At 42.1% G+C, this 13202-nt stretch overlaps 1 protein-coding gene across 3 annotated transcripts in view; it reads left to right on the plus strand.

The window, feature by feature from the left end:
• Positions 1-13202, plus strand: part of LOC126531118 (histone acetyltransferase KAT7-like) — a 117823-nt gene that overhangs the window by 57815 nt on the left and 46806 nt on the right. For all 3 annotated transcript variants that reach the window (XM_050178520.2, XM_050178521.2, XM_050178523.2), the window contains 2 exons: positions 10353-10430; positions 12020-12111. In XM_050178520.2, the coding sequence (XP_050034477.1) occupies positions 10353-10430; positions 12020-12111 (170 nt within the window). The remainder of the gene's footprint in view (positions 1-10352; positions 10431-12019; positions 12112-13202) is intronic.

Below are 13202 nucleotides of genomic sequence, written 5' to 3' on the forward strand. Positions count from 1 at the left end.
TTTTCTGCCTGGTGTTTCTCCTCAATACCCAAATAGGTTTCCGCAACATATTTTTTTCATTTCGTCTAGTATCCTTATTCTCAATTTACAGTCAACAACTGATTTTCTGGGCACCTGATTTTTTGGACGCCTTCACGGCACCGCCACGTACCCCATAGAGTTAATGCATAACAACGTCTGAAATTTCAGATGCAAAAAACCTTCACTGTCCAATTTTTGAGACTTTTTGCCATGACCGCAGGTTTGAAACGGCATTAATCGAACGCACCACCACTGCCATTTTAATTGTCTTGCCGCCTCGAACCGGCACTCACGCACGCACATCCGCTGGCAGTCGTAGCCACCACCATGGCATTGCTAGGCCTAGCTACTTCAATGTTCGCTACCAAGCTTCTGACTGTTCGATGATGTGTTTTTTATTAAAACAATTTGCTGCTGTTAGCAATAGTGCCAACTACACTTTTGTAATACTCGCCAGTGGCTTCGAAGCTCGGAAAGAATGACGCGATAATGCCGGTTCCCAAAAGTCATCTTCGTCTCAGTAAAGCAGTGTGACGCGGTGAACCATACACAAAGTATTGCAGTAAAGGATACTAAGAGTATGAAGGGGCAATTGGTAAGGGGACACGGTATCAAATCAAATCAAATCATTTTATTTTCCATAAAGAAAACATTATGGAGAGGTTCATTGGCTAAAAGCTGTTATGGACAGCTTAACTAGGCCAATGTACCCTTTACAAGGCAGTTGGGACTACAACAAGGATAACTAAAAAGTATAATCCATAATATCGTTAAATAAATTAATGAAATTTTTTTTACCATTTCCTAATACGAATAACAAAATAAATGAAATAAAAAATTACTTATGTCAGTACATCATACCAATTACATGGCTTTGTATAAAAAAAAGGCATAGACACTAGAAAATACATAGTAAAAGGTGAGATGCAACCATAAAAAGAACCATGATTGAAAAGAACAAACTATCACAGAAATAATGTACTTACACAGTGTTGATTTTTTTGCTATGTGTTTTGTGTTATACAAAGTATAATCAAGTCGGAAAAGTACAAGCAGAAAAAAGATCTTTCATATTTACGAAAAAGAACCGCAGTTCTTTTAGCGAGAAGTTACTTACATGGCTGTATTTATTGAGAATCACTGCCAAATTGTATTGCAGCATTTGGAATTTGGAATTATTGCAAAACCTTTGAACACGCCAGATATCAGTGCTTCTTGTTCTTGAGGTAACATCTCGGGTAGTTAGACGTGCAGTATATTTAATAAATTGTTTAAAAGAATCAGAACAGAAGTAACAGGATCGCACAATGTGAAAAATTTACATGTTTTCTACTTTAATAATATTATAATCCTGACACATAAGTTCCTTTGATGAGAGGTAATCTAGATTAGCTACATGCCTTATGACTTTCCTCTGTAACGTTTGAAGTTTTAATAGTTTTTGTCGTGGTAGCCCACACCAAACTGCAGTACTTTATGTGAGACAAAAAAAGGGCGTGGTATATTTGTAGTTTCACCTTCGTGAGTGAGATATATCAACAATGAGCTAGTACACAAGCTGTACTAGAGGCTTTTTTACAACTATTAGCGATGTGTTGGTTGCAGCTGAGGCTTGAAGAAAATGTGACACCTAAAATTTTACGCTCATTGACGAAAAAAATATATTTGCCGGCATAAACTAAAGATTGTGTTGATTGGAGTTTTTTTATTTTTCGCTTGTAATGCGATCGCTTTTGCCTTCAATGGATTAATTTTTATTAAATTTTCAGTAGACCAGAGGGAGAGTTTGTCTAATAATTTATCGCACCGAAGAATTAATTCATTTACATCAGGGCCTGGAAAAAGCACACTTGTATCATCTGCATTATACAGTAAAAGCTCGTTAATTCACTACTCGTTAATTCGAAATTTCGGATAATTCGAATTAGTTGCTGCGATCCGTCCCACAATGTATTGAAAGCAATATGTAACACATCCCGCTAATTCACACTGAAATCCGCACCGCCACCGATAATTCGAACTCCGCATCATCGTGGATGGGGAGAGTGCTAGTGCGCGGGAGCACGCTGGCGTCGCCGCGCGGGTCGCGCAGCTTTGCTTTTTCGATCAGCGGCAAGGACGATAACACCCTCGCCGCGCGCCATGTTCTTTGCGTACGAGCGTGCGAGGGTGAGCCGGCGAATGCGGTTCAATCTCGCGTGCGCGAGAGGGGAAGGTGGGGCGGAGCGCGCCCTCTCTTGTCGCGCGCGAGGCAGGTGGGTGAGGCGAGGGAGGGACCGGGGGACGATCTTCGGCGGCTGAGGCGGCTGCTGCTTACGGCGCGGCCATGCGGCCGCCGCATGTTGAAAGCGATCTGTGTCGTGGCCAAAGTGCGCGCCCGCGTGGGCCTGGTCTTCAAAGCGATCTGCGATGTTTGCAGAGTGCGCGTATTGCCGGTCATATGCGATGTGCTTTCTACGTTTCGTTCGCTTAAAGCGAGGGCTGTACGAACGTCAATTCGCTCGCTGCTACTGCTGCGTGCCCTCACTCCAGCGTTTTTCAGCGAGTTTCCGCGGTCATCGAGCGAGATGCGTTCATGCTCACCTGTGCGCGCGTGACACAGTGCTGGTTAATTTAGTTAGTAAGCAAATGCTTACAAGTTTATACGGCCGATAAAACTATTATCCTTACTTCGTATAGCTATCTACTAATTTTCTATCGCAATCGATGCTTCGCTTTTCGCGCGAGACGGAGACTTTTTTTTTTTTTTTTTTGTCCGCCCCAGTCAGCACGACAAACGCGCGGATGGAGCAAGAGCCATCTTGACGTCGGGCGCGTCAGGCCGCGCTGGCCGCGTCTGGTTACGTTGGCTGCGCCAGAGCTTCGAAGTATAGATGATGTTCACGCCAACGTGACGTAGCGTGTGCGCGCGTGCTCACGCCACGTCAGACTATATACGCGCCTTAACCGAGCGATTTTTTTCTCTGACTTTCATTAGTTCAAATTTTGTATAATTCGAATTTTCATAGCATCCCCGCGGAATTCGAATTAACGAGCTTTTACTGTAATACAGCTCACACTGGGGTCAGTATTGACAATGTCTTTGATATAGGCATTAAATAACAGTGGACCAGTACACTTCCCTGGGGAACACCACTTAGCACAGGTAGGTACGATGACTTTTGACTACCTAATTGAACGCATTGCTGTCTGTTCTGTAAATATGATTTTATCAAGTAAAGTGCTGTACCACAAATCCCGTACAAATGTAATTTTAGTAGTAAAATGTTATAATTAAAGCAATCGAAGGCTCTGCTGAAGTCAAGAAAAACACCTAATGTGAAAAAGTTTTGTTTAATATTTTGCAGAATAATTTCTTTAAGTGTTGATAAAGCTGTCTTTGTTGACCTTCCTTTTCAGAAACCAAATTGACAGTTGGTTATTATGCTCTGGAGTAAAAAAATGTAGATATGCAGGAATAGCTTGTTTTTTCCAATCCTTTCGAAAATACAGTAATAATATGTATAGGTCTATAATTGGAAACCTGGTTACTGTCTCCACCTTTTAACAACACGGTTACCCTATTTCTTTTCATATCTTCTGGAAAAACTCCCGACTCAAGTATCAAGTTAAATATGTGACTCAAGTCTGGAGTGATAAATTCTAAGACATATTTTATTGGTTTTATTTGAGTGTTGTCGATGTCCAGTGCCTTACTATTTTTTAGATTCATAAATGTCGTGTAAATTTCTTGTTCATCTGTTGATGCAAGAAAAATGCCATCAAGGTATTTATTTACTGTTGTAGTTATGACTCAGTCTGCCACTAAAGATGTGCTTCCTGATATGCCAGCATTAACAAAATGTATAGACCTATACATATTATTTCTGTATTTTTGAAAGGATTGGAAAAAACAAGCTATTCCTGTGTATCTACATGTTGATCTGCAAGCTCTTCACCAGAAAGTTCAAGAGTGTCAGTGGAGATTTTTGCCAGTGTGACGTCCCACTTTCCATAACCAAGAACATCATTAATTAACCGCCACACCACGTCAGGTCACTGACTTGCACGTAATATTTTCACGTAATAAGCTTTCTCAGCTTGCTTGAGTTCCTGGTTCAACTTGTTCCAACTTTCCTTAACTTATTTATTCCTTAACTATACACGCATGCACCCACTGTCTCCTATGACAGTACGAGCACAGATATTCCTAATAAGTGTACTGGCAGGCCTTCAAAGCTATTTCGTACGTGCCTGTGGTGATCTGAACCCTTGGGGACAGTAAAAGGCATGCATTCATTTTTTCAGACTTTTTGCCACCCCTAGGGAGTGCGAAAAATCGGACGTTGGCTATTTGCACATTTATATGGAACATAATATTTTACTGGTATTTAAATGTTCATCATTAAAGAGTTAACTGTATTGCGGCCTCTTAGTAAATGCCCATTGGCATCACTATTTTAGTGTGAAATTATATACATTCACAAACTGATAATTTGAACTTAATGGGGACCGCCTAAATTTCTGAATAATCAGGAGTCCAATACATTAGACGTAAAACGAGTGACTTCATTGCATAAATGGCGAAAAGAAGTGTGTCATATGAAAAGATGACCACTTTCGGGGATACTTGCGCTTTCACAGGACTTCACATTACCAGCATCAGACACGTCAGCATCTACGAGCAGCAAGATTCTTGGCACAGTGCAAGTACGCTTGCTGTCCTACTTCAGTGCCAGGAACATGGTTGTCTTTCAACGCATCTAGTGCTAGTCATGTGAAATGTTGCCAAAGCGAAAGGATCTTCGAAAGTGATTGTTCGAGAATACAGCCCAAGTTTGTCAACGTATTGCTTCACGCACATACGTTTGCCTGTGATCTGGTCAGCCCACATCTTAACCATCGTCATGCTGTCACCGCAGATAGATGAAAGTATAGTAAAAGAACGCACCGAATGTTCATCCCCTAGCAACATAACAGATGTTTGCCACGCTGCAGTAGCTGAGTGGTAGATGTTTTTTTCACACCAGTCATTGTCCAGCGCTTTAGGCACAGGAATTGAGGGTGAAGTTGGCACCGCTTGAGTTAGCTTGAAAAACTCAACAAGACACCAGATAATTGCTGACATAAACACTGGACACACAGAACCAATTCCAGCAGAACTTGCACCCTTGAATAAGAAGGCAGCTAATGCACAGAATTAAAAAATGCATCTTTACAACAGCTTGCCAGGCTTGGCTTGGTTTGGCTTGTCCTGCGGTTTGGGCGGGGCCGGTGCTGGGTCAACTAGGCTTCACTAATTTCAGTTTCGAGAAGTCGCCAGCAACGTAGCCAATGGCAATGCCGGTGATTGATCAGAGTCAAAATATTGCTATTTCTGCTAGACTGAATAGTCAAATGAGCATACAGACTCACAGATGGAGTCTGAATTATCGAACAGCATGCTGTAAGGTGTCTGAAGTTTCGGTTGTCCTTATTCATTAAGTCTACGGGGCTAGTGGCAGTGTTGTGAAAGAATCCGAATAATCGAGTGTGTCCAATTTATTGGTCGATGGTTATAGCTGACTAAAGTCAGCTGACTATAGCTGACTTTCGTCTATTACGAAGCCCTCACAATACATCTAGTTATGCCCATAATAATTTATTTCTAAAAGACAGATGTCTTCCCTGGTTTCTGGGGTTGGCCATTGTGGAAAAGTGACCAAAGAATCACTGCAAAATCGTCGGTTTTTTGCCATTTGTTGATACACTTATGGGCTGAGCAATCTGGGCTTCTATTTCACCATCAAGATGTTGTGCAGCGAATGGATACAGAGATTGAATAATGAAGTCTATTTGTAGGTGCTAATCATGGCGCAGCAAAGAAGCACAGTGAACAATTGCTGGTCTATCTCTCACTTGCACATTTGTCAGCAATGTCCTCACCTAAGAAGGTGTGTGCACTTTCTACTAATCGAATAATTGCGCTCTTAGAGTTGGCAGAATGACAGTGCAATGACAATTGTAAAGCATCATTAGCTCTGTTGTATTCCACCTTCATCTGTGCACAGCCATGGCTATTGAGCCAAGGTACAGCAGCAATGACGTATATCACTTTGGGAAGGCAGTCAGAGCTGTCACTGACATTGTGCTGTTATATAAAGTAAGGGAAACCTCAAATGCTAACTGCAAGAAAATTTTGAACTGCATAAAATGTCTAGTTTGAAATGATGTAAATGTAGAGGAGCCTCTGTGCAAAATTTGACGTTTGAAATATGAGCCAGAGCGTCACAGAAAGTTCTAAAAAACACATTTCTTTATGCTTAAATTGAATAAAACACTGCCATTATCACTCAGTGAAAAGGATGCATAACCTAATGCGTGGCTCCTCGACATGACCTCCGCAATCTAGGAGGCCATGCTGCTGCGTAGTGTAGATATCGAGGCCTTCATGGGACGTGACGATGAGCCCATAGTCACTTTCGCCCTCTGCCGTGCCGCCGCAATGCTGACGTGCCGTGCTGACGCAACGGCCGTGCGCTCCACCAGATGGTGTGGAGTACCCGAGTGTGATAGGGTGCCTCACTGCATGCTCAACACCGTGCATGGTGGGAGAGAGGATATGCACATTGAAGCATCTTGGAGTTTAAGGAAGGGGGAGAGAGCTAAGTCGGAGAAGTGCGTCTTGAGTGCGCCTCCGTGCTGTCTTTACTGAGTGCATGCGGGGGCAAAAGGCAGTGCAGCAGCCCCATTGATCAACCGATAAGGGACTCTGTGGCCAGCCTTGACGAAGTTCTAGTGTGGCGCGCTAACTCGGTGTGTGTCAGCATAACACGGATGCGCGGCGCAGTTCCACTATGCCAGCGAAAAGTGGATGCTCATACAGTCTAGCGCCTGGCGCAGTCAGCATGTCCAGCTGTGTTCGGCACACTTTGGCACAGCTGGCACAGGAATATAACATGTCCTACGTCACGCCGAAGCTGCTAGACCAGAGTGCATTGTGCGCTATTTTGGCTTGCTGGCAACATGGTGGCTTATAGTTTAGGTGCAGTGAAGAGAGGGTACCGAGCTTGTGCCTTGGCCAAACGAAAAAGTGCTCGTTCGCCAACGTACACTGCAGCAACAGCTGATTGCTGTGCTGCTGTTGGCCATGTTCAACACTTAGTACTATACAGGAGCCAAGTGTTCGACAATTCGGGCGTCACCAGCGTGACATATCCAATTCAAATCTCTTGCCCAAATATGTTATTTGTATAATGCCCGCCAGGAGCCACAAGACATCAGGCACAATTTAGGGAGCCTAGCAGGAGAAAGTCGCCCAAGACAGACGCGTGGCTGCCAAGATTTCTAAAGAATACTGTGAGCATCTCCTACGTTGCAGGACGGCCAAGGAGATCCAGTCGGCATTCTCCTAATTGGATGTGAAATAAAATATGATACATTAACAGACAAATTTAGAATAATAACCATGAAAAAGAAACACAATAGAGACATGTAATCAACATTTAGTCATTGAATCAGTTGAACAAACATGTACGTCTTCATTAGTCTGACCAACCTTGTCTTCATTAGCTTGAGCACTTGGTCAACACTGTCCTCTTTTCTTTTATAAATCGGGTGCATAATACATTCAGGCACATGTTACATTCGGGTGCACTTTTTTTTTTCTTGCTGTAGGCGCACCAAAATTCAATGCGCATTAGAATTGTGTAAATATAGTACTTCAGTAGCTAATGAAGCACTAATCTTTTCCTTTGGCGCTTTCAGCATTCCTAGAAGCCATGTGATGTTGCCGTAAGTGTGGTGCTTAAAACTGAAGCTTTGGAGTATTTAGGAGTATTTTGCACATTATATTTTTAAAGCTTGCTATTGCTTTGCATGTTTTCAGATCTAGCAGATCTTATGGTCAGTGTACTATGTAGCCAATTCGTACGGCAGGTCGTTGAAGGAGTCTTAAAGATTTACCGTTGTTAGCGCCAAGCATATCTCAGCAATGCTGTCTCAAAGTTTTGCACTTCTCAACAGTCTGTATGACGTGGTGGAGTCTAGCTAGTCACTGCCTATCAGCAAACATCAGGTAAAGACAAAAAGCAAGATAACTCAGCATCATTTGTTGTGCCAGGCCTCCTAAGCTAAGTTTATTGCATCATGCAAGTTGGTTGAAGTCAACGTTTTACACACACTGTTGACAACAGGACAACATTCAGAATTAAGGTACACACAAGCACCATATCTTGTTTTGCAAAGAAGTGCACATAAAATTTGTTTTATTTTCTGCACTATTCTTGCAATGCCTTTTTTCAGTCTCTTGATTCCTTCTACTAGCAGTAAGCTTATCAGAACCAAATTGTTCGCACATACCAGGATGAAATGGCACCAGCAAGGTGAAGCTTGGTTACCCCCAAGTCTGTTAGTAAGGAAAAGAATGGTTATGATGATTAAACAATGGGAAGAGGATTCAAGCTACCAAGTGACCATTGAAGAACGTGAGAAGGGAGGTTGGTCGCAAGGTAGCGAAACCTATCAAACATGTACTTTGAACTTAGTTGATAAGACAGCGAAGAATGTACCAACATTCAAATTTAATAGACCAATCTGATGGTTTGTTCCACTACGCCAACACTGCAGCAAAAGACGGCAGTATGGGTAGTCCATAGTACATGGAAAAAGCTGTCATTACAAGCACAATGTTTTATTCACTCTTTACTCTCATTCCTTGAGTTGTTGGCTCGGCTTCTGGAGCAAGGTAATAGGGAAAGTATGAGGACAGTTGGGTACAGTGTGAACTGGGTTGAGAAAATGCTGTCGCATCTAGCACTAGCCTTAGTCTGCAGTCTGCAGCCTTCCACTACGACATTCCTCATTGGCCACATGTAGCCTTGGGTTGTTGAGCTGGAGACACATGGTATGACTTGGCACCCGATACGGCATATGAACAGTCACAACGTCTAACAAAGTCTCTGCAGGTTATATCGGTTGTGCAATCAGAGCGGCCGCCTTTTGGTTATGTCGCACATCATAGCATGGTTCTGCTCAAAATCCACCAGTTCAATTTATTTAAAAAATATTACTTAAAAGGTGCACATTTGTAGACATTCTGTGTGACTGCTTATGAATACTTGTGATAGCAAGAAACAGTACAGAAATGCGAGTACAGCCAACATCCATTGATTCCATCGTGACGGGACCAATGAAACTGGTCAAATTATCTAATGGGTCAAATTAAACAAAAGGCAGAAAAATGACAAAACACGGCATTGATTCACTTGGCAGTATTTGCTTTTAAAGTTATATTCGCTGCAATACAGCCTTGTTATGCGGCGACGCATACCAAGCAGGGGAAAGTGCCACTGTTAAGTGACATGCATGTTTCTTGATTTACACAACACATCTATGTCTCCAGTCACAGTACGAAGACTGAGATATCTAAGTTTACCGGCAGACTTTCAGAGCTTTAGAACGACCCTTGCTCTTTTGCTGGCTTTAAACATCCCCCTCGACTTTCTCCTTGACTTTTTGAGTATTTAGTCTTACCGCCTCCCTTTTCACTAACTTTCCCAAAACACATATAATTTTTCTCTGCTTCTCGATGCACAGCGCGTGCATGCGTGTGTAATTAAAGAATGCTTACTAGGCCCCGTTAATGGTTTCGTATACGAGACGCGCATGGCGGGTGGTAGGAGGGCTCAAATCATCACTGCAACATTAGAAACAGCTCTGAATGACCGCCAGTATGCTTAATAGGGATCTAGGTGCTCCTACCATGACTTAAGGTGGCGTGTGCACACCTGTATAGTTAATACCATGCGCCGTGACAATGGTTCTTTTCCATTCCTAATATGCTTCACTGCAATAAATTGCTTATGCTTCACCCCATAACATGGCTGAATTGCGGCGAAGCTAACCAGTCAAGTTTGAATTATTTGGCGAAGGCACTATTGAGATCGAATAAACGAAAGTCTCAGCCCATAGTATGGGTGCTTGCCGTTATGTTCAATCGAATTCGATCGAATTGAAAAAAAAAAAACGAATTAACCGAAGTCGATATAGTGGAAGTCTACTGTATTTGCATTGTAATAGTCATGCCCCACACTGCATGGAAGTAACTAATAAAGTATGCTGTGGTGAGCAGAAGCATGGCGAATCATGACAAGCGTGCTTACACGATCAGTCATTCTTACAGTTCTGTGTCCTTTTTTGTTTGATGAAGTTCTGTCTGGTATGTCTATGCCATGTAATTACTAACATAATCATGTAGAAAAGAACTCGCAAGACCACTCATTATAATGTATCATAGCTGTAGTATTTAAGAGCAGTCTTTGTTTTATGTAGCAGTTGTACCTAACATGTTTGTGTTGCTTTGTTTCATGCAGGAGCAGTACAAGGCACGAACTAAGAAGAAGGTGGAACGACAGCAGCAGATTAACCGGCAGATCAACCTCAAAAAGCCCGTAAGTATAAAATAAGTTCCTTCACAGATGTGTGCCAATCTGACTAACTGATACATTAAAGACCATGAAGCCGTATAAGTGAGTTCTCACACCACTCATAAGTACTAGGCATCTGTTTGCTGGGTTATGGCCTTGCTTCACAGAAACAGTTGCTGCTGCATTAGAGTGCAATTATGGCTGGCTCTTCTTTGTGACAGCCCCCGCGCAGGCGGCGTTGCAGCACCACGGCACCAGCTTTCACTGCTGTAGCCTATAAACTTCTAGCTGACCTCCAACGAGGAGCTGTTATAACGCGGCGTGAGAAGTGGAAATTAATTTACTGATTAAAAAAATTATGTATATAATTTGTCTATTTTAATGAAATATACACAAAGTAACTTTTATTTTATAATTATTGATCATTACATTTGAAAGCAAATTCGGGGCTTCGACTTGCATTGCAGTGGCATTTGATAGTGATCAGGCTGTTGCACACTGCTGCACAAGAACTGTACAGAACTCCCCTTACCAGCTTCGCTATAAAACTCCCCAGGCATCAGCAAATGGGAAGCTCTAAATTATAAACGATTAAGTGAACAGGGAGCGTGTCTTTACAGACGGCACTTGCTTCCCAAACTTCCCCTTAGGGGCTCATTTTGGCTTGAAAAAAAACAAACTATCATAATGATTCACTTTTTCACATGATATGCTTTAATTACATGTTAACAACACAGATATATGTCTGAAAATAGTGCGTAAAATCTAATTTAATAAAAGTTTATCATGATGGAATGTCTGCCACTAGAGGTACATTTGTCATAAACTGAAAAGTGGCATTCGCTCCTGACAAGCTGAGGTTGTAAAAATTCCCTAATGAGCTAAAAAGGTAAAAAAAGGCAAATGTTGAATTCACATGGATTGTTAGAATTGCCTTTCTAGAAATCTTGGAGAATCTGTTCTTTACCAAGATATGTCTTAGCTACAGAGAAAGTATCAACTAAAGGGGCCACCCAAATCTTCCAAAATTCGAATTGTATGCAACGTAGCTGCCTTGAAGACCATGAAAGTCACACTCTTTCTCCTTGATGTGAGAAGCCCACTCACAGAGGGCACCCGCTCCCATAAGTAATCCTGACCAAGTAGTCTCAAGGGTTAGCACCAGTGAGTACTTTGGTAGGAAGAATTATTAAAATTGAAGTAGCTACATTTTGTTTAATGCTCAAGTGCAAAGTAAACTATTCTTTATTACCAGTGGTTAGAGTGTGTTAACATGCACGGGATTACGTACCATATCTTCACATTGGCAGCACCCGTTGTGTCTTACGTTTACATCATGATTCTTGCTTATGAGAGCTCGGTTCTCAGTAAAAGGAATGCTTTGGACATCTTGAAATGCTGCTCTAACACTTTAGCTTGACCTAATATTTGGCTATTGTTGCCACTGAAGCAGTGGGTTCTTTCTGCCTACAGAGATTGAATTAACAAAAGCCCAATGTATATTCTCTATACATATCTCTTGCTGTGCAATAATCTGATGGTTATGCTAGTGCTTGTAACCTTTCTCTTGCCAACTGAGCAGAAGACGTGTAGCTATGCAAATTGCTTGGCAGGTGCAGACTCCTGAGCAGAAGGAATGCTACCAAAAAATGTTGGACCAGAGGAGAGAGAAGCTATCCCCAAGAACGCGGTCCAAAGGCATGCTGTAAGTGAAATATCAGTATAAATGGAAACTCAACCCTCTGCGTGTTTTGAATGAGCTTGTCCTGTTCAAAGCACGAAAAGAGTCAGGCCTCCATTTGCAATTTGCATGCTTGTTTGCAGTCGCTGGACACGAAATGTCATTGAAATTTTGCTGCCAAATGTCGCTTTTATTTTTATGTGCACTTCAGTGCAGGTTTTATTTCATTGGAACTAGAACAACCAGCGTAAGACTCCTACAACAATCTCTTTGGCTTAGTTTAAGTTCAGTCTGGCTCTTTTGGTACACAGTATGGCCTATATTTACCGATAAAATATTTGCTAGGCCCAATCCGACTCCGACGCCATTAAAATACATGACATTACGACAAGCTGTTGCAGGAACGTTACGACGGCATCTGCACTGGTTTTTCGTTTTTGCATCATTTCACTCTTAACAAGCTTCACGTCATGGTAAAAGTGGTTCCTTTAGTATTGTAGAAGGGTAATTTACCAATACAGCTGAAAAAACAAGAACAGAAAAAAAAAACATGCAGATCCAACGCAGTATTGCAATCTAAGTAATGTGAAGCTAGTCTGCGGTAGCGAGGTAACAGCAGTAGCAGATGACTCAAGGACATCCGTGTCGCCTAGATGTTAGCTGCTTGTGTCATGAGAACGAAAGAGATGTATAATGCTTGTCGAGGGAAGAATGGTGCTGGAATGTGTATGTGTAAAATGTGTAGAAATGTAGAAATGTGTAATGTAGAAATGTGTAGAAAAGTAGGACATATCTAAATACACCTGAGGTTTCTGTGCACTTAGTATCACAGTGGCCAATTGGCCAAGGATAGGCACCTACTCTGTGACCCAAGTTGTTTATACAGCACATACTCAAAAGAACAGACTGGTGGGCTCGTTGGTATTGCATAACCTGCGGTATAGCGCAAAAGGCTAGTAGGTCAGTTGTTAGTAGTGCTGTGTCTTTGTCTCCTGTGTCGCCCTGCGTGCCGTTTTGCATTATACCTCAAGTTAGGCACATACTCAGTGACTCAAGTTGTCTATTGGGTGCATATATAGTACCACATACCCACCGGCCGAAGTTGTCTACTTGGC

Source organism: Dermacentor andersoni, chromosome 5 (genome assembly GCF_023375885.2).
Source record: "Dermacentor andersoni chromosome 5, qqDerAnde1_hic_scaffold, whole genome shotgun sequence".
NCBI classification, from domain to species: Eukaryota; Metazoa; Arthropoda; class Arachnida; order Ixodida; family Ixodidae; genus Dermacentor; species Dermacentor andersoni.